General features: G+C 35.1%; 1 protein-coding gene across 3 annotated transcripts in view; it reads left to right on the top strand.

The window, feature by feature from the left end:
- EMB1030 (Alanyl-tRNA synthetase, class IIc) overlaps nt 1-20,867 on the top strand; it is a 154,771-nt gene that overhangs the window by 51,080 nt on the left and 82,824 nt on the right. For 2 of the 3 annotated variants that reach the window (XM_089830001.1, XM_089829998.1), the window contains exons 2-3: nt 19,162-19,290; nt 19,429-19,640. In XM_089830001.1, the coding sequence (XP_089686127.1) occupies nt 19,498-19,640 (143 nt within the window). In that variant the 5' untranslated portion in view covers nt 19,162-19,290; nt 19,429-19,497. The remainder of the gene's footprint in view (nt 1-19,161; nt 19,291-19,428; nt 19,641-20,867) is intronic. The other variant, XM_089830000.1, reaches the window with a different exon arrangement.

The following is a 20,867-nucleotide window of genomic DNA, read 5'->3' as shown; positions in this document are numbered from 1 at the left end:
CTAGGATGGCCTTATTTCAGAGACTTCGTGAGATTGGGATCTCTGACATGCTGCTGATTGCTATTATGAGACTTTATGAGAAGGTTACTGGTAGACTCAGGACTCTGGAGGGTTTTTCTGTTTCGATTCAAAGTACCATTGGGGTGAAGCAAGGTTGCCGTCTGTCTCCTACACTGTTTGGCTTATACATTGATGAGCTTGAGGATTTTCTTATGAACTCCTCGCAACTTGGGGATGGGTGCTATTTACACTAAGTTTTGATTTCCATTCTCCTTTTTGTTGATGATGTGGTTCTCTTGGCCTCTTCTCCAGACAGTTTACAAAGACTACTTGATAGTTTGGCTTCTTTTTGTGATCAATGACAACTCGTCGTCAATCTGTCTAAGACTTGGGTAATGGTCCTTAATTGGCTTAAGACATCTCATCTTCATTTAGGGTCAGGAGATTGAGATGACTTCATCCTACATGTATCTCGGTGTGAAGTTTTCAGGACCCCACTTCAGCTTTAGACTAGCTATCCAGTCCAGAGTTAGTAAGGGTATGGGTTCCTTGGCCTTGTTGGAGAGACAATGCTTCAGACATCTTTTTTAGGATATTTCGTCCAAGTGGTCCCTCTTGGACTCCTTGGTTCGACAGACTGTTCTTTATTGCTCAGTTGTTTGGGGACCTCTACTTGCTTTAGATTGGGCCTCTATTGAGTGTGTTCGGACATTGCTTTAAGGCGTATCATTAGATGCCATAAACTCACCCTCCACAACATTATCTTGGCTGAGTTTGGAGCTCATCCTTTCAAACTCGCTACCATTTTTCACTTGATTTGGTTCCTTCATCAGCTCCAAGGTTTTATGGAGTTGGAAACTCACCGACATAGATACTCTTATTTGGCATATTGTTCTTCTCTCGAGATTATGAGATCTAACACTTGTACTAGATCTCATTGTTGGTATGCCCACGCCACCTCTTTGTTGGGTTCGATTGGGATTGAGATTGATCGTCTTCATACTAGTTTTCGCTTGATGCTCCAACTCATCTCCTCCCCTCATGTCAGGAGCTAAATGAGTCTGTCAGACAAAATACTCATAGACAGTACATTATTACTACCTGGCGTAATCCCCTGGGGGGTTGCGTCCTAGGATGGCCTTTTGTGCTGAGCATTTTCTCAAGGTGCAAAATGGTCTTGTTGTTCGTCTTGTTTATCTTTATCGACCCTAGAGTCACGCTCTGCAGTTTTCTTTGGGTTCCTTCAGAGTTGGCTCTCATTGGCTTTGGGTTTGGACCAATCACCATATGGATAGGGATGATCGGATTTGTCGACTGTTTACTTTGGCAGAAGTTGAGATTGAGACCCACTTTCTATTTCAATGCCCTATCTACTACGAGATCAGAGGTAGATTTTATTGCCTTTTCAGAGATTGTCTTTCTCTTTCAGAGTTTTTCAGCTATAATGACCAGCGGTGGCTTGCACTTTATCTTTAGGAGGCCACCCAGCTTCGGGAGAATACCTTACAGTCCTTCATGCCTCAGGGTCATACTTCTGACCAGCGCATCACCGCCATTTCCTCGCCCTTGCCTTCTTCTCGGGGATTGAAAAGGCCATCCAGTACTCCTCATTCTAGATCGGTCAGACACTGTACTGGTCTTTCCAGGCAGAGACATTCTGCTAGTGGTTTCCGGCGGCATTCTAAGGCTCTTGATCATTCACGGCCTTGTCTCTCTATTATTGATTTCTTTGTGGCAAGGAAGGATCCTTAGTCCTTACCTTGTTTCTCTCAATGTTTTGTTTGTTTCTTCTCTGTCACCTTTTTGGTGCTGTTGCTTGGGCCGGCTCTCTTGTTTGTATGCTCAGTCCCATAAACCCTCGTGGTTTTTCATTGGACATTAATATTATTATCTTATCTAGTAAAGTGAAGTTACTGTCAAGATTTTGCTACTGTAAAGAGCAAGTTGCCACTTGCTAAAGTCAAGGACTCAAGAGGCACAATAAATTTTTTCGATTGCAGCTTTCAGATGTTAAATTCATCATTTTTATTGGTGGTTGCAAAAATCAATACAATCACAAAAGGAAGGAATCATTAATAATTATTGAGGGAATTAAGATTTTGAAGAAGGCTTGCTAGATATCATTATGCAAATGTGGAGATCATCGAACAAAAGGAAGCCATCAATTACATTAGTTGAAGCCCTCATAAAAAAAGAATGAAGATAAAGACAATCTTCTGTGAATAAGGAGAAAATGCAGCCAATGGAAGTGAAGGTGTGCGAAGCTGCCAAAATCTATCACTATTCGAAGTGGGGTTCTTTTAAAACAAATGATTGCTCTCATTTGGAATTTTTAATAATTGATGGATGATGATAAAGAAAACATTGTGGATGATACCGGTATTCGGTGTATGCAGCTTGTGTGTACATTGCAAAGGACAATATGATTTTACCTCTAGTTTGGCAGTTCAGAAATCAGTTGAAGCAAAATAGGATTTTCAGAAACTTTTAGAAGTTTTTCAAAAGAGTTTTGGACAAACAGAGATACAATTTGAGTAGGCTCTATGACATTCAGCCAGGCACAATGAGTGGATGGATGCACAAATTTACAAGTTTTATTTGGGATCCGAGTAATTGTAGAAAGATTCAATTTAAGTGGGGAAAATGGTTTTGGATCTTGGGAAGGACAGATTACAATGTCCCCTTTTCGAAATTAAACTAAAATTGCATGCATTGAGCTAGAAAATTCTTACTAATGTAATCCTCCACTTTACATCACCTAATTGTGGATTCAATCAATGTAGGTGGGCTTAGTTTTTTTTTTGAGAGAGGATGGCAACAATTGGATGGAGAATCGGTTGGAATTTATTAAAGGATGTTGCCACTACACAAAGTCATAGTGCAAAAATTAGGTCTAGTTTATTGTGGCATCCCTTACTTCTTAGGGTTGGCCAAAAGCATTTTGCAAAATTGTTTTTGAACACTATCATTAATAATAAAATACTAATAAAAATATTAACTACTTTAATAAAATTATAATTACTTGTTAGCTGACCTGGTTTGTTATACTCTGGGTCAACCCAATTTTGAGTTCTCCATGGGTGGCCAAACATGGGCTATTAAGAAGAACTAAATACACTTTGACCGACCTATCTTAGATTTCCAACATGATGAGGTATTTATAAGAGGTGACTGTTTGGAAGGGTGAGAAAAATAATGTGCTCATTTACATGTTCAAATTTTGCTCAAGCAAAGACGTAACCTTTCGTGGTTGAGCATTGTGAGGTGAGGATAAAAGCCCTCTACTCACATGTTACAATAGGGGAAGTAATCATGCATACTTATGTTTCCATTGCATCTAAGGAACTGAACAAGGCTCTACCTTATACTACTTCACAATCTCACTAGGCCCAATCAAATAAGCTTGTTGTGGTAGGTTTAGAATAAGAACGTAGAACAAAGTTTTCACAGCAAAATTAATATTAAATGTCTCAATCGAAATTGATGAAGCACACCCCAATGGCTTTGATGGTATAACTAGCTTAGGAAACGAAGGTGATGGTAGATAGAAAAGTTATCATTAGGTAGAATATTGGAGTCTATTATGCTTTTAAAGACTCCAAGGACACAACATTCTTTGTCAGAAGTGCTATAGGGGCATCCTCAATACAAGCTGGTAGTTATCATTTGTTGCATTGTGATAGATTTGATGTAGATGGAAAATTTGATCATAGAGTTTATAATAAAGTGAGAGAACTTGCTGTATGTATTTTGTAGCCTTATTCTTGTAATTGTCTTCTCTGCTATTCAACCCTAGCACTAATGAAGTTATCCCAAGCTGAAAAAGTTGGATTGGCAGATGAAGCGTCATGAATCGCTATGCGAGAGGGTATTATAGTAATATTAGATGTTTGATATTTCTTATTTAATGGTTACATAACGTATTTTAGTTAAATTATTTAATTTCTCTTTCTAGCTTCAGCTCATGATTATTTTGTTTAGAAACATCATTCATGTAATTCTGTCAAACAAAGCTTTCATCTCCACTCTGAAAACATCAAGCAATTGACATTTCATAGCATTAGAGCAGGTTTTTTTTTGGTAATTTTTTTCAAACAAGAATGTTGTTTTCGTAAAGAAATTCTGTAAAAAAAATTTAGATGTTTTTTATTTCCATTTCCTATCAATTATCTCCTAGATGAGGCCATACTTATCTTCAACTCCTGCATACATGGATCTAATGGCCTCCTTGGCTCTATCCATGCCCTCATATATGTAGCACATAGAGGGCTTCTCCCAATCAACAACTTGTAGGAGAACTACCAGGGGCTGAGTGACTTGTAGATAATGTTAAAAGAAAACAATTAAGTCACAAGTGTGCATTAAAATAAGAAAATTGCAAAGTTATAAACAAAACAATAATATATTTACCTGCCAACTAGCCATAGCCCCTTTGAAGTTTGTCTTGGATATCAACCATTGGCACCAATAAATATTTCTATTCCAGCTATACATCTTGATTTGATACCATGCTTGGATGAGGAGAAGCAAAAAGCAATGAAATTCATTGAGTGAATTCACCATTTACAACAATAGGTTCATGAGATTTTGGAGCAAACCACTAAGAAGTATAAATAAAGGCACGATGAGCATCAGACTCTTCATAATTTTCAGGTTGGGGATAAGGTACCTCACAGAAAGCTTTGTCCCCTTCATTATGGTCCATACAAAATTATTAAACAAGTTGGTGAAAATGCATTTGAACTTAATTTGCCACCATTCTTGGGTATTCACCTGGTCTTCAATGTACATTGACAGAATCACCATTTGCAACAAGTTCATGAGATTTTGGAGCAGACCATTAAGAAGTTTAAAAAAAGGCATGATGAGCATCAAACTCCTCATAATTTTCAGGTTGGGGATAAGGTATGGTTGCATTTTCTGAAGGAGAGATTGCAAGGGCCTCACAAAAAGCTTCGTCCCCATTGTTATGGTCCATACATGATTATCACACAAGTTGGTGAAAATGCATTTGAACTTGATTTGCCACCATTCTTGGGTATTCACCTAGTCTTCAATGTTGAATTGTTGAAGCCTTATTTCCCTCTATTATTACACATTGCAGATGTTGGTGAGGAGATCAGTCATACATAATTAAATCCAAAAGTGGCTAATCCACTCCAAACTGATCAAGTTGTGGAGAAGTCTGTGAAGAACTTGAAGAACCAAACTATTTACTTGTATTGTCTGATGCAAGCAGGTTGGTTTGGTCATCAGGGGAAGTGGCTTACATGTGAACAAATTCAAATTCGTTTTAAGTACTTATTGCAGAGTGTGAATGCAATGGGGCCCATTGCCTCTCAAGGGGGGAGAAATGATCAAAACATGGTCCATGATGATCCAGAGGAGGTTGGAAGAAGCAAAAAATGGGAAAATATCAAAATCTGAATTTTCGGTATTTCCTATGTTCTACTAATTGGCATTTTCAGAGGTCTTTGGGGCATTTTTGTACTTTTGATTGTCTTTCCAACTGTGTAAGCGGTGTGCATTTTCGAGCTATGCAGAAAGTTGTGACTTCTACAAGTAGACATAAATTCTAAAATTGTCTTTTATTAGTTTTTGTAGTTTTGATATTTTATTTTGTAATAAACATTATGTGGACTGTTCATTTATTTTCAAAGGGATGTTGGTAGACCTTCAGATCCATCATACTTTGTATAAACTTGAATTATGAATGAAATGGATCACTTTTTGGCTTGCGTAATCTATGGCCCAAAAATTGTCCTATTTGCATTAGAATCAACAATGCTACAGGTATCACACCAAGTGTTGTAATCTGGAATTTTAATTCGGATCACTATTGCGATAAAACAATATTACAAACAAATTATGATATGTGCATTGTATTTTAGAAAAAACAACAAAATGTACATTTTGTTTTAGAAAACAATGTAAATACATGTTTACATTGTTTTCTTAAAAGAATCTAGGGTTTTCTATTGTTCTACTTCTCTCATTGAAGTATCTAATCTATATTTTAATAGAAAACATTCAAGATTTGGAATGTTAAAAATTTAACAAAAAAATTGTAAACTCATAAAGATAAAAAAAAACCAACGAAGTCTACAAAATTTAATAGTTACCTCTTTTAATGTGTTGAGAAGTCTTGGAATAGCTGCTATGGACTCCTTGATGCTCACAATGCAAAATATGGCCTCTCTAATGTGATTTGTGAACTCCTTGATGCTATTCTTTTCCTTTGGTTGCAAACCTATGACGTCTTGTTTTTCTTCTTCTCTCTCGCTTTTCCTCGCTTCTTCTCATAACAAGCAAATATAATGTATTTTAGGGAAAAATAAAAGACCTACTAAAAAAATTGGGAAACACTTTATGTTTTTTGGCAAGTTAAAATTGGACTGCTGCGATGTAGGTCATGAGGCACGGACTTGGTGGGTCATGCAATGACCTAGTGGTTCGACAAGTAATGTGGGTCATGGTCCATGACTTGCTCGGTCACGATTCTAGGTCATATAAACTTGCCAACAATTCTTCGACCCACAACTCGCCAAAACTTGCCTGATTCGCTGCAAGTTATGAATCATTGGTATAGAGCCCTCAGGATCAAAGTTCTTCCTTGAATTGTTATTTGACATGTGGTAATAACCCAATTCTACTCTAATTAAATTGTAACTTTTTGTGCTCTTAATACAAATTCCCAAGGAATAGGGACTCAAACATTATAGATTGCTTGCTATGAGAACTCAAACGCAAGATGCTAGAAGTAGACAATTGTCTAATAATCTCATGCTATGCAATTATGTTTGGAATAGTCTTTGGCAAAACATAATGACATCCCTCAAATCCATAGACTCTTAGTTGGGTACGATCCTTGGAAAAGTACCAATCCCCCCAATTATGGTCTGTGACACTCTTTTCCTCAAACTCTTTAGGTCTAAGAAACCTTTTTATCTCAGGTATGTAATGTCCCTGTTGGAACATTAATTTGATTATTTCTCAATTTGCTTTTTGCAGAAGTATTTCATATTTTCTTTTTTATTTCTCCTTCTCTGAATGATGTTTTCTCAAAGTTTTTATTCTATATATATTTTTCCATTCTAAAACTCATGTTTTTCCATAATAATTATAATAATAATATTATATTGATTATAGAATTATATTAGTAATAACATATTATATTAATTATATCAGTTATATTTCTTAATATCAATAATATTATTTTTAATACTATTGCATAATATATTTACTTTATGTAGAATTGATCTAAATATTATATTATATTTAATTCTCATATTTCAGTAGCAGTATTATAGCATGATTACAATAAATCATAATTAAATTATTATTATTTTATTGATTTATTATTTATCTATATTATATGGTACTAATATTGACAAGGATATCACAATCCTCCCCTTTGCTTGTCCTCAAGCAAATCATTTAAACATAACTTTTCTTATAGAACCATCATAAAAAGCATATAATTGAATGGAAGAGGATATTAGTATATTAGTATACATCATAATGCACAAAACCACAAAGCATACACAAAGAAGACATATGAATGCATTAAAACACGAAGCAAATATATGAATGCATGAATACACAAAGCAAACACGTTGTAGACACATAATACAGTTTACTAGAGTCAAGAAGATGATTTAGAAAATTTACTTCTTTGATAGAATTCCGCAACCACACATGATTATTAGTACACATGCGAAGAGATATGTTTCAAAGAAAATGTAAGTCATGATAAACTACTCCTAGCCGATCCCATGCTAAGTTCAAGAGCGGAACTTTGCCCCCTTTGGCCTCAGTGCTGATGTTTATGCATTCCCACGAGGTGGCCTACTTAGCGGGATGATTGTTTTGTTTTCCTCTTATTATCATTCTTAGTTGAGAAGAATACTTAGGATTTAAACAAATGATTTAGGCACCAACTCCATGGTCTTCCTCAAGGTTTTTGTGGATCCAACCTCTTAATCCCATCTTGGAATAACTTCAAGGTAACTTGATCCCATCTTGGTTAATCCTCAAGGCATCTTGCAACAAACAAATTTTCTTAACTAAAAGATTAGGGCTAAAATCTGATTTCAAATAAATATGAAAGTAATACTTCAACTAAACAACCAAATTATAACATCTTTAATTCCATTTCATGGGATAATAACTGAATTAGCATTCAGCTGAAGTAACTACCAACTGAAATAACTGTTTTCTATCATCTTTACAGAACTAAATTAAAATATTACTATTCATACTATGATATTCGATATTCACAAAAAATAGGAAATGCATAGCTAAGGATAGAGAACGAACATACAAAAGCTAATTGGAGAGTCTTGAACTAGTTGTGCAAGCCTCGGCTTTCGGATAAGAGGAGAAACATTAGCTTAGGCTTAACCTTCCAACCATGGACCATATCAATCCCCACACAATATTTTGATAAGAAAAGCCCTGCCTACCCTAGGGCTAGGCTTGGGGCATTATTAGTCCAGCCATCCGAGCAATATTGGTGTTTAGAATGTCTTCTCAGTAATACATGGACATGTCTGATTATCTGGCGCCACCAACATCTTGTGATCTATAGAAGGCAAGCATGCCTTTAACGACCTTGGCCAAGGTTTTTGGATGGGTTTCTATTACCCAGTCACCACCACTCGACTTGACAACAGGGTAAATTAAGTGGACATGCATGAGCTATTGATTAGTTTTAAATAAATAAATTTATCATATCAATTTTGATTCTGTTTTCTTGTTCTTGCAGAACCTTCTTCCACCTCTTCACCCTCTTTCTTGGCCAACCAGCCAGGTGAGTCCTAGGTGTCTAATATTAGAGGATATCACTCACTACTGAAACTCAGCTGATGAGAAAGATTATATAAAGCTAGTACTGTCACAATACAAATCTCCAGACTCGAGAACTTCACTTAAGGAACTTCAAAGAATTAAACTTGAATCTAGAATCCGACTAAAACAAAGAGGTATCTTGGCAAAACATATGTAATTGGTTTAGTCTTAAAATGGTGAGGTAGCTTCATCGAATGTACTATTCGATATCATAGTCAAACTTTGATATTTAGAAATTATTGACACTATCCTTGCATTTGTATTATTGAATGCATAACATATACCAAATAATATTTGGGAAGCTGATCACATAACCTTATTGAGAAAGATATGGAGATTTTGTGCTTGATTCCATACAACCGGCTCTTGAAGTCTATGCTTCAAAACATAGAGCTCACAATCGAAGATCTTTCATTGAAACCAATGACTCAGATTTGTCTTCAATCCAATTGTAGAAATAAGGAAGAGAAGAAAAACAAGGAAACAAAGGTAGAGCTTGAACTCGGGGTTGGTTCTTAGACTTGTCTCCCGCAAGAAGACATACGGAAAAATATAAAGGCTTGAAAGAAGCCGTGGCTCTTGCAGCAATTATGAAAAGAAAGTTGGCTTCTTGGTTCATTGATAACAAGAGATGCCAAGTGTACTCCTCGTCTCTTATAGAGACTTATAAATATGAGGAAGGAATTCAAAAGTTTTCTAAACAAAAGATTAATTTATAAAATTTTTCATATATATATATATAATTTCGAGTGGTGGCATCATATTATAATTATTTTGTCCAAGGTTATACCTATTAGGGTACGCATATCTAAATATGTGTATACTTGGAAGATTATTTTATCTTCATATCTTCTCAAGGTATACACATATTTAGGTATACGTATATTAATAGATATGAGCTTGTATAATTTAATACTATGGTGGCACCATACCTTTATTCTTATGTGCACATACATATGTATGTATTAATTTGAAGTGATGAGAATGTCAACATAAACCATTAAAGGTATGTACTTTGATTTAGTTAAAATGTTTAATGTTTTAATGATTGTCCAATAGCTCATGTGTCTCTAATGAATGTGTGCTGTTGCAAATTGCTAGGTCCATACCAAGATAGTTAGAGGTCATACTTGTCAATTAGACAAATGGACTAGGGTAGTACCCCATTCCGTAGATTCTGTTAAGAAATGCTTCTCTCTTTCATCTGCTCCTGCAACCACCCGTGCAACATTTTCCACAATAATAACAAGTTTCCATGATAAATCCATATCAACATATAACATAGATAAAAGAAATTAGTTAGTAACCATAATTTCGAAACCAAGCAACTGCTAACTACCATCATCATCATATGACAAGTAACAGTTAACAACCATACATCATTAAACAGTTATACATAATAATTGATAACAACCAATTTCATATGAAACAACGGTTACATATAACTACCCTTTCCACATGAACAGGTAAGAAAAATCCAATCGACTCAACGGCTATAATAATTTTAAAAAGGTCAAAATTTTGGGATGTAACACATCTTATAGGGATGCTGATCCTTACCCATCTTAGAATAACTGATTTGTTGGACTAGCTTGAATACACATTTGTTCTCTCTTCTGAGGCCACTTTTATAGGTAAGTAATAAACTATATGTGAATTAAAAAGGTCATGTTATTCTGATTGTAACTCTCGTCTAGAAGGAATGCCAACATGCAATAGGTTGCTTTGACACCAAAACTCAACAGTCTCCCTGAAGTTTTCTGTGGATCCAAGCCCTTAATCCCATCTAGGAATAACCTCAAGGCAACTTGATCCCATCTTGGTCAATCCTCAAGGCACCTTATAGGGATGTTGATCGTTATCCATCTCAGAATGATCTAGTTGACTGGATTTATACAGGCTTCTCCCATATTGTGTACCTATTCCTTCTAGTCTAGACTTATAATGGAATTGAGCATGGATATTGTTTAAATGAATTGATTAATAAATTACATACATACCTCAAAGATGCATGTCTTAACATAATCTTTCTTTATGTGTTGGTGGTGTAATTTATGTATGTTTGTATTTGGTTATATATTAGATGCAGATGACTGGATTTGTTTATATATGATGTAATGTCTCTGTATGCTGTCAGCCAGTTATCGATTGTATACACCATTTATGGTAGTGTGTTACAGATCTCCATTTATACACTTGCATCTCAAAATTTCTTCCCTCATATCTTCTTTTTAAAAATGAGAAACAATCTTCCTTGTTTCCTTTTAATTATTTTGATATAACTTCCATCTTATTCTTCTAACACCATATACTATTTTCTTTTATCTGTGATATATATCTATTTATATATAAATCAAATTGAGAATCTGATTTTATAGATATTGCTCTAATTACTTCTTTCTCCTTCTTATCTCTACTTCAATGATGCTATTTTCCTCTTACGTACTTCACACAAAATACTCTTCTTTTAATCCATTCTCTTTCACCTTCATATAATAAATGACCATTACTATATCATGGCTGTCCTTATGGTCTCCCTTACAGTTTATCAGCCACAGATGTATACTGCTTGCACAACCCCTATTGACCACGACTATAATCCAATAGTTAGAATCCATAGTTCAAAATCTCGTTCTCTGCCACTTATCGGCGAGGCAATTTTTTTTCTCGGCAAATATCAACGAGAAATTGGCAACTTCTCGGGAATTTTAAAAATTAGTCAAATTTGATTAAAAGTACATTCTTTTCACAAAATTCAATAAGTAGATGCATGTAATGAGTCAGTAAATGAGTAAACAAACCAAACAAGCTGATCTAGATATATTTAAATGCAATAAGTAACAAAATTGCGTCCTTGTGTGGAATGGCAATGTAGTCAGAGACCCTAAACATTGAAGCAAACTACAAATACCGAAATGTCTTTGTAAAAATATAAGCAAATACAAATGTCAAGTTCAATATGAAACTAGTCTACATCTTCCTCTTCCCCTTCCTAGTTGTTCTAGTAAAAATTATGGGAGAGGGAGGGGGTCTAGTGGCTCTAGCCGTAGCAGTCGTCTGTGGTGGTGCTGGTGCTGGCCCTGACAATGACTCCTCATCCTCACTATCACTGTACTCACTGTCAGTGTCCTCATTGTTACTACCCTCCTCCTGAATGTCGTTTAGTCTTGCTACAAAACCCTCCTCCATAGCTTGCCTCTCCAACTCATATATGTCATCCTTAGTGGAAAAAAGCTGCTCTTGTGCTGTCCAAATTTCATCTAGATCAAGTGGCACAACTGGTGATGACTGTACCTTTATAATGCGCAACCTGAGGTTATAATGCAGAAAGACAAGGTCATTTAGGCATTTCTGTGTCAACTTGTTCCTCTTCTTTGTGTGAATGGATTCAAACAAGCTCCAATTATACTCACAACTGGATGAGCTACATGGCTGACATAAGATGCTAAGAGCAAGTTTTTGCATATTTGGGACATTTCCACCCCAATTTTGCCACCAAGCATCTGCAAGATAAATATTAAAGAGTTAGAAAGCAAGGTGAGGACAAGTTTTTGTAGCTTAGTATTTATCTAATTATCATGCATGTGAAAGAGTCCAAATTTTAAATATTGTACCTGGGGTTTGAGTGTCTACCTCTCTTTGCCAAGGCTGAGGAGAATAGTTTGCCTGTTGCATTTTGATACACTCCCATCTTGGCCACAAGGTCTCTCACCGCAATGTTAGGTACCATCCTTTGCACACATTCATTGAAGCCCTCCATGGCCTCTCCATTGGGATTTGTGTATGATGGAGAGAAGCGATAACAGGGGTTTAGGAAATCCCCCGCTGCATGAATGAGTTGGTGGAGCTGATTTATCCACCTCCTATCAATAATATGGGCTGAAATTTTAGGCTCTCCCCCCTGTACTTATTTCTTAAAGCCTCTTTGGCCCTATCCATGGCCTCATAAAGGGACCCGAATGGGGTTTGTTCCCCATTTACCAAGCTGAGAACTCTAACCAAGGGCTTCACCACCTACAATTGAAACGTAGAAAGCAATTATTAATCAAAGAGTAGAGTTATAAATTAATAATGAAAGACTTCATAATAAGCACAAAAAAATTAAATAGTCAACTTTTGAAGTTTCCAAGTTACCTCCACAATTTCTATAGCTCAATCAAAAAACTAGATGTCAAAGACAATGCGTGCAACGCTTTGTCCATCGACCTTCTTTGAATAACTCGACTCTAGCCATTTTGGACACACAAACATCTACGTCAAAGAATTCATCTGAAGAAGAACACTTTGCAATGTTAAAAAAATCATTGCAAATCTTGTGACTGCGGGTCTAACCTACTCCTTGTGAAGTCTCTCATCAAGCGAAGGACCCAAAGGTGATTGTAGATATATTTTATTATATTCCTTGCTTACTCTACAACCGGTTTCACCCAATCCAATTTTTCTATATTCTCCAAAAGGAGGTTAATAACATGCGTTGCACAAGGAGAACAAAAGAGTGTGTTATGCTTTTCTTGTAAGATCCTACTTGTTGCCACATTTGTCGCTGCATTGTCATTATGATTTGCGCTACATTTTCAGCCCCAACCTCCATCACAACATTCTCTAGCATTAGAGCCAAAGTCTCAACTGTCTTTATTTTGTTCGAGGCATCCAAGGATTTAAGAAAGACTACTTGATCCTTACAAGAAACCAAAAAGTTGATGATGGTACGGTTTCTTCCATCTGTCCATCCATCTAAAATTATGGTGCATCCATATTGTTTCTACTGTAACTTTTTCTCTACAAACACATCTTTACCCCTAGAAACAAAATCTTTCAACAACCTACAAGCACAAAATAAAAAATGAGATTAAGTACACAACTTTGATTAAAAAAATTACTTTCAACAAAAAATAAGTAAATTGTAAAACTGTAAAATCTCTGATTATAGTTTCTCTCAAATAAAAATAATCTTGTGTTGATACGACCTTATTTGCGCTCCATAGGAAATATTTAAGTCACCAATAGTAAGGTCTGCCTAGCACTTTTTTAAATTATTCAATTCTCTTACACGCAAAATAAATATATTCTCCTTTGATTAACTAGTCCTGAATAATACTGAACTCCAGGGAATGACTTTTCGACTGCAAATGTCACACAATTCTGGTTTTTGCGGTCAATAGGGGTCATCTACCATTATGGAATCTTCACGGCAGCCTTGTTAGTTTCCTATAGATGGATATGGTATTTCTTTGACCATTCTTAGCCTGTATTATTACCAAAGGTTTCCATCCCAACTTTGTTCGCTTGTAATGATGGAGGTTGTGTCTCGATAGAGATTAGCATCGCCACAGGAATCGATCAAACCTTGAAGCCAATCGCTCCTTTTAAACTCGTGGCAAAATATGTTATCGATAGGTAAAGACAAGACATCTCTTAATTTTATGGACTCAGTCTATATGCAATAGAATATATTCTGCTAAACATGATTTAATGTAAAATAATAGCCAATGCCAAATTCTTCATCAGCTATAATTATTACCACAAAATTTGGCAAGCTCGAGCAAGTATATTGAAGGCCTCCATTATAAGTTTAGGCATCTGCTAGTAGACATTCAATCTTTACCTCCACGTCATTGTTTAATTTGAAGAATATTGGGATCCCACCAATGCATTTATCCGTAGGATTATTTATGCCCAAATTAATATTGCCAAACACCTTCAATGGAATAACATAATATTATTGCTTCTTATTTATTTTCAAGCCCGTTCATTGTAGAGCACTTAATAAGGGATACCAAATTCTTCTAATAAACATTTCTGTAATGTCCCCTGCTGGAGCTTTAATTTAATTATTTCTCAATTTTCTTTTTGCAGAATTATTTCATATATTCTTTGTATTTCCCCTTTCCTGAATGATGTTTTCTCAAAGTTTTTATTCTATATATATTTTTTCATTCTAAAAGTCATGTCTTTCCATAATAACTATATAATATTGATTATAGAATTACATTAGTAATAACATATATTATATTAATTATATCAATAATATTTCTTAATATTAGTAATATTATTTTTAATATTAATAATATTATTTTTAATACTATTGGATAATATATTGACTTCATATATTATTGATATAATTTTTTTTTATTGATTGGTAAGAGGCCGAAGCCAAGATTAATTATTATTATTTACTAAATGTGAGTAGATTCGAAACCAAGACCTTTTCGATAAGAGGCTCACAATTTACCATTGTGTTGTAGGCTCTTGCCTATATTATTGATATAATTATTATGTTATATTTAATTCTCATATTTTAGTAGCAATATTATAGGATGATTATAATAAATCATAATTATATTATTGTTATTTTATTGATTTATTGTTTATCTATAGTATATGGTACTAATATGGACGAGGATATCACAAGGTGATAATGAATGATCATAAGAATGACTCAATAGCTTACACAATGGCTTCACAAAATATTCTTCAAAGCACAAATATTGACAAAAAGAAAACTTCTGACCCCAACAGACAGCCACAACAGCACAGGTTTGTGGAAAGAAGTTTTATCATACTCTTTTATTGGCAATTCTTCCATCCATAACCCATCTTCTGACCAGTGTATACGAGCATATGCATCATGAGGAAATAATGTTTGAAATATACCTGACAAAAATTATTCTTTATTTGTTCAAGGCCATGGTGAATTTGATAGGCCAGGTAAGACACATAATTGAAAGCATGAAGATCCTTTTATTTTATATCAACCACTAGAACTGCGACAGGAATATTCATTAGAGGAAGGGGCCTCCATCCCTTGCACTTGTCCTGCTTTGTAGTAGGTCTACTTAAACTATGCATGAGACAAATTTGACATTATGCGGGAGTTTGTCTACTTCTTCAAACACAGAGAGGGCTCCTTCCTTTCTTGGTTTAATGTGTAGGTAACCTCCATCTCTTATATGTACCCTCTAAAGTAAAGTATTCTCCAAGCTTGTGGATATCAATGTGGTTTTCACAATCCCAATCCAAATCAAATACATGTTCTATGTACTCCTTTGTTTCTGGCAATATAGGGTTGCCTTTGCAGTCGCATATCGTTTGTGTCCTAGGATCATACTTTTCTACAAAAGCTTGCATCAATTCCAAATTCAGTTTCCACGGATTGCTTATTGGTTAAGCTCTATCTTTACTCTTATAAGGAAACATGAACAGATCATGCCCTCTGAGCTCTATTCAGATGTCAACAATTTCCTCAAATTTATCTTCCAATCCCTCCTTTCCAGGCGTGATTCATTTTGATCTTTGTGTGGATGCAGGAAATTGGTATAATAGATCCTGGTTTAGAGGCCTACCCTCTTTATGTCGTTTATGTTTTATATCCTCACTACTCTCTTTAGGAGGGTCTTTTGTTACTTTGCCCTAGGCTTTTTCGAAGATGAAGCTTTCAAACTGAATAATAGAAATAAGCCAATAAAGTTTCTGTAACCTATTTGGTTTTTTGCCAGCCTGAATTGTGCTTTTCTACAAGTGCTTTGCCAATCCTTGCTTGATCACGTCAAAGTTCTGCTTCCAATTGTTCACGATGAATGTATTTATTTTGCCACAATCTGGTATAAAGAAGTTATATTGTTCTGGTACCACAACAGTCATTAATGGCGTTATTTCAAATATTCATGTCAATGCAACATTTATCGACACTCAATCATCCGCAAAAAACCTATTCCTTTTCCTGGTTCCAGTGGAGTTTTCTCTGGCCACTTCGATATTGTTTTATCTCCCAGTGAGCAGTTTATGAATATTTTTAGATTAAATGATCGATGATCCCTTCAATATCTCCTTTTCAATAGAACATTCCCTCTTGTGTTATCCCTTTTTGGTTTTACTGATGCTTGTGTTTCATCGACAAGAAATTTCAATGAAGTGATTATTGCTTATATTGATACCTTTTATCATGGAACTTCTCTTGCTGGAACCTTAAAATGTCTTATTGAAACCCTGGTTTTTTTGATAAGTTTTTATCAGTGGAGCAAACTGCCTCTTCAATATGGGCCCTTTCACTGAAACATGAGTCTTGAAGTAAGATCTTTTGGTTTGTTAGGCTCTGCAGTTCTCTTCAATTATGTTTTATTTTTCTTGGACCTTCTAAGTATCTTACAGATACTGTTTTCCATTTGATTTAAACTATATTTTCGATAAAATTGCAGAAATATTTCACCAATATTCTTTCTTTCCGATAAAACACTTCCTTTTGAACAAAGCCTCTCATGTTTGTTGAGGCATGTTGTTCCATCGATATCTTTTCTTTTTGGTAGATCTCTATGATCATTGCATCGAAATAAGATTTCGATGAAATATGGTTTCTAAGTAATGATTCCTCCTTTGTTCGATATTCCTCCTTTCATCGATGATGTTTCTTTTAGATAAAAGCTGAACCTTTCCTATTGATCAAATGTCTTTATGCATGCATCACTCAACCGGGAACCTTTTTGATGAAACTATTCCTTTTGGTGTAACCTTTTATAACTTAATAGACATCATAATTTTATCAAAATTTTGGCATAACCTTCTTTGTTAAATCTGCACATGGGTTCGTTTGACACCACCGCTTTTCAATGCAACATGACCATTTGATTTATTTCATTCCTACTTAACTGATAGTTAAAACTTCTCTGATAAACATTGATGCAATAAAAGCAAATTTTGCCATATCATAGTGCCGTTCGCTATGCTACTTCTTTGTTGATTTTGGCGGAGTACAAAATTCTTTGTCAGAAACTTCATTTGAATTTGAATCTTGCTGCCAAAAACCTGTGATGTTTTACAAAATGAAATATACTGAGTTCCTAAGGGAAAAATGTGCTGATTTGTAAGGTAGATATGGAGAGCAGGAAATTAGACCCTTGCTCACAGGTGGATAGTGACACATTTTTTAAGAAAACTTAAGTAGCTTCAACTTTATGTATGGATCAAATACAAAAGCTTGCTGATGCCCTGTCAAATATATCTATAGGAGATAACTATTCAAGACCTTTCAGTGTTATTTTTAATATATACTATTAGGGGAACACTAAATTTTGCCAAAATTTAAAGGTTCCAACATATTGAGTGATTGGGTGATTTCCACCTTATTGCTATTGTATGGCTTCCCCATTTATCTCTTGTTGACTATCTAGTGAGATTACCTTTGAAGCCAAAGGTGATTCGTCTACTACATCTCTATAGCCTTTTGCAATTAGCTTTTCTTTGGACTATAACATTCACAACAGGGGATCCTTTCTACAAGTTGGTGAATTGAGTGAAGGTACATCTCACGCCCTTGGACTAATCGCAAAGGATTTTCACGATTAGAATAGTTTTGAAGAGCCTGAAGCATTGTTTGTTCAGTGATCAACTTGACAAAACCTTTTCAGAGTGTAATGCACATTCTAACTTGACTACCTGTTTCTTTGGTCCTCCATTCTTTATTAAATTGTGTGGCCATTGTGAGTGCATTCTACTATAATTTGTAATCTTATGCACTAGATATGCTGGTTCACAAATTCACTTTCTGCTTCTAGTTGAAACAAACGCTATAGATTATTGTCCTTATTTTGCTACAGAATGTTTATTGGTTGTGAAACAGTGAGATTATGATAAAGCTATCTTGGTTGCTGGCAGGAAGTGTTGACATGAAGGTCTTCCCTTGATAGTAACATTTCCCATTTGTAAAACTTTACCTGATATTACCTGATTTATTGTTTTGTTTCAATTGTTGTCTGGAAGATGACTTTTTGTTTTGCAGCATATGATGTAGTTAGAATAATGCACCTTTATTGTGTTTTGTGCCTAACTGTGTATTTTTCACATGTCAGCATTAGGTAGTTAGTTGTTTATTAATGGTTGTGGTTTGTTTGGCAATTGTTCTACGTTTTGTGTAGACTTTGTGGGGCCAGGGAAAGCAGTCTGATCCTTGGCTAATTATATCTGGTCGACTTCTATAAGAACTTCACGTGAACACAGATATTTTCTATTATACTCTATTTGGGACACATTATTACTTTGGTTCATCATTTCAAGTAGTAGTTTTAACAGCAGAAAGTTACAATACCTTTTGAAGTGTCTATTGAAAATCCAAAACTAATGATACTTGGTTGCCATTATTGTATCTTACTATTCTGTTATACTATTTCCTGCATTTTGATTTGATTCTATTGTTTTGTGCAATACTGAGGACTTGCCACTTTTATTTTATTACCGATTTAAGAAATGCATGAGTATATATGGCAATTCAACTGATATTGTTTTGATCACTAACTTCAAATACTGCATGACTGACTGCAGGTAGCAAGTTGAGTGTGGGTTCACGTCAAGGAAGCTTTTTCGTCTTAATTTCTCAAAACTATGCAAAGAGTAGAAATGCTAACTTAAAAGCTCCAGAGAAACTCAAGCTGTCAGTTAGAAATAGTTCAGGTTCATTACAATGTTTACTAAATTTTTGTTAAAATTTGGGTACTCGCTTTGCAAATTAGTCAGTAAGGCAGCTTTTAGGTGGTGTGCTTTCATTTGGCTTTATAGTTCACAATTGATTCTGTCATTTGTTCCTCTCAGCACTGGCAGAAACTAACAGAGAAGACCCCACTGGAAAGGCATTGTCCAAGGATCAATCAGTGAGTGGGGATGCCATTCGCCATAAATTTCTTGAGTTCTATGCATCACGTGGTCATAAGATTCTGCCTGGTTCTTCTCTTGTCCCAGATGATCCTACGGTTCTGCTTACAATTGCAGGCATGCTTCAGTTTAAGCCTATATTTCTTGGTCAGGTTGGTTTCTCCACATTACAGAGTTCTTGCAGTCAAATCTATCATGAATAGCTTTTTATGACTGAACCTCAAAGAAGAATTCCATGATTTAAGCTGTTCTGAATAATCTTTTTATCTGATTGAGTGATGAATTTTGTTTAAATAATCAATCATATAGCCAAACACAGATCTCAATGTTGTTTTTAGTAGAAAAGTATTGAAACAGAAGCAGATTCAAATCTTTTCACACATATGATACCATTCATAGATTGAAAACTTGGACTCTGCACGAACTCAGAAGCCCAGAATATGACTTTGACTCGGGAAAGAAAAAACTAAAGAAAGGGGTTTGAAGTCTGTTTCTGGTGCTTTCTAAAAGCTCAGGAGTCCTTGCAAGTCCATGGCAACAGGATTTAGCCAGCCAAAGGATATGCGAGTCTTGGTGAGTCTGCTGAGTTTTCTAACTATGAAACCACATTAGTTTTAAAGTTAAAATAGTAATAAGCTTATTCACAAGTCACATTTTGCCAAAATCATTAAACAAGTTCCATAATAATCTTAGATTTATGTGTTTAGGCTCTTAGCATGTGATAGTCAAGACTCAAAATGAGCTTGTTGTTTGATCTTGAAATGCAGAGTCCATATATGCTATATGTACAAAAAGCGAACACAAATTATATTTTTTTAAGTAAAAATAAAGTAGAATCATATCTAAGCTAAGAATGAAGATAAATTGTGATTAGAGGTTCCTGTAGATGTTTTAATTTTTTTTATTGGTAATGGGCCAAAGCCTAGATTAATTATTATTAGTTATTGTAATTAATTAATATTATGTGTTTTCTATTAAGCTCGAGTAGACTCGAACCCAAGACCTACCACATGAGAGGCTCACAAGTTACCGTTGTGTTGGAGGCTCTTGCCTATGGTTCCTGTAGATGTTTTGTTTGGGTCTTCTTCAAGGAATATTTGGAGATCAAATCCAAGTTGTTATCAAATGCAAATTAGACAAGGCAACTATCCTCATTCAACTTTAAAATGGCACAGTGAAAGGAACTTGTGGCAACTACTACTTATAATGGAAAGTTGCAAGTTAACTTCTTTATATATTGTGCACATCTATAATTCTATAATCATATGCAGCTTATATTCAAGAGCATTTTATTCAGTGTATCAAATTGTAATGTTCATCTGGGGTCAACTGCATAATTTAATGGGATGGTACAAGTTTGTTTCTTTTCAGGGCTGTGG

This window comes from Cupressus sempervirens, chromosome 5 (genome assembly GCF_028749045.1).
Source record: "Cupressus sempervirens isolate cs-2001-9-10 chromosome 5, ASM2874904v1, whole genome shotgun sequence".
NCBI lineage: Eukaryota > Viridiplantae > Streptophyta > Pinopsida > Cupressales > Cupressaceae > Cupressus > Cupressus sempervirens.
This window is presented reverse-complemented; position numbering and strand designations above follow the sequence as displayed.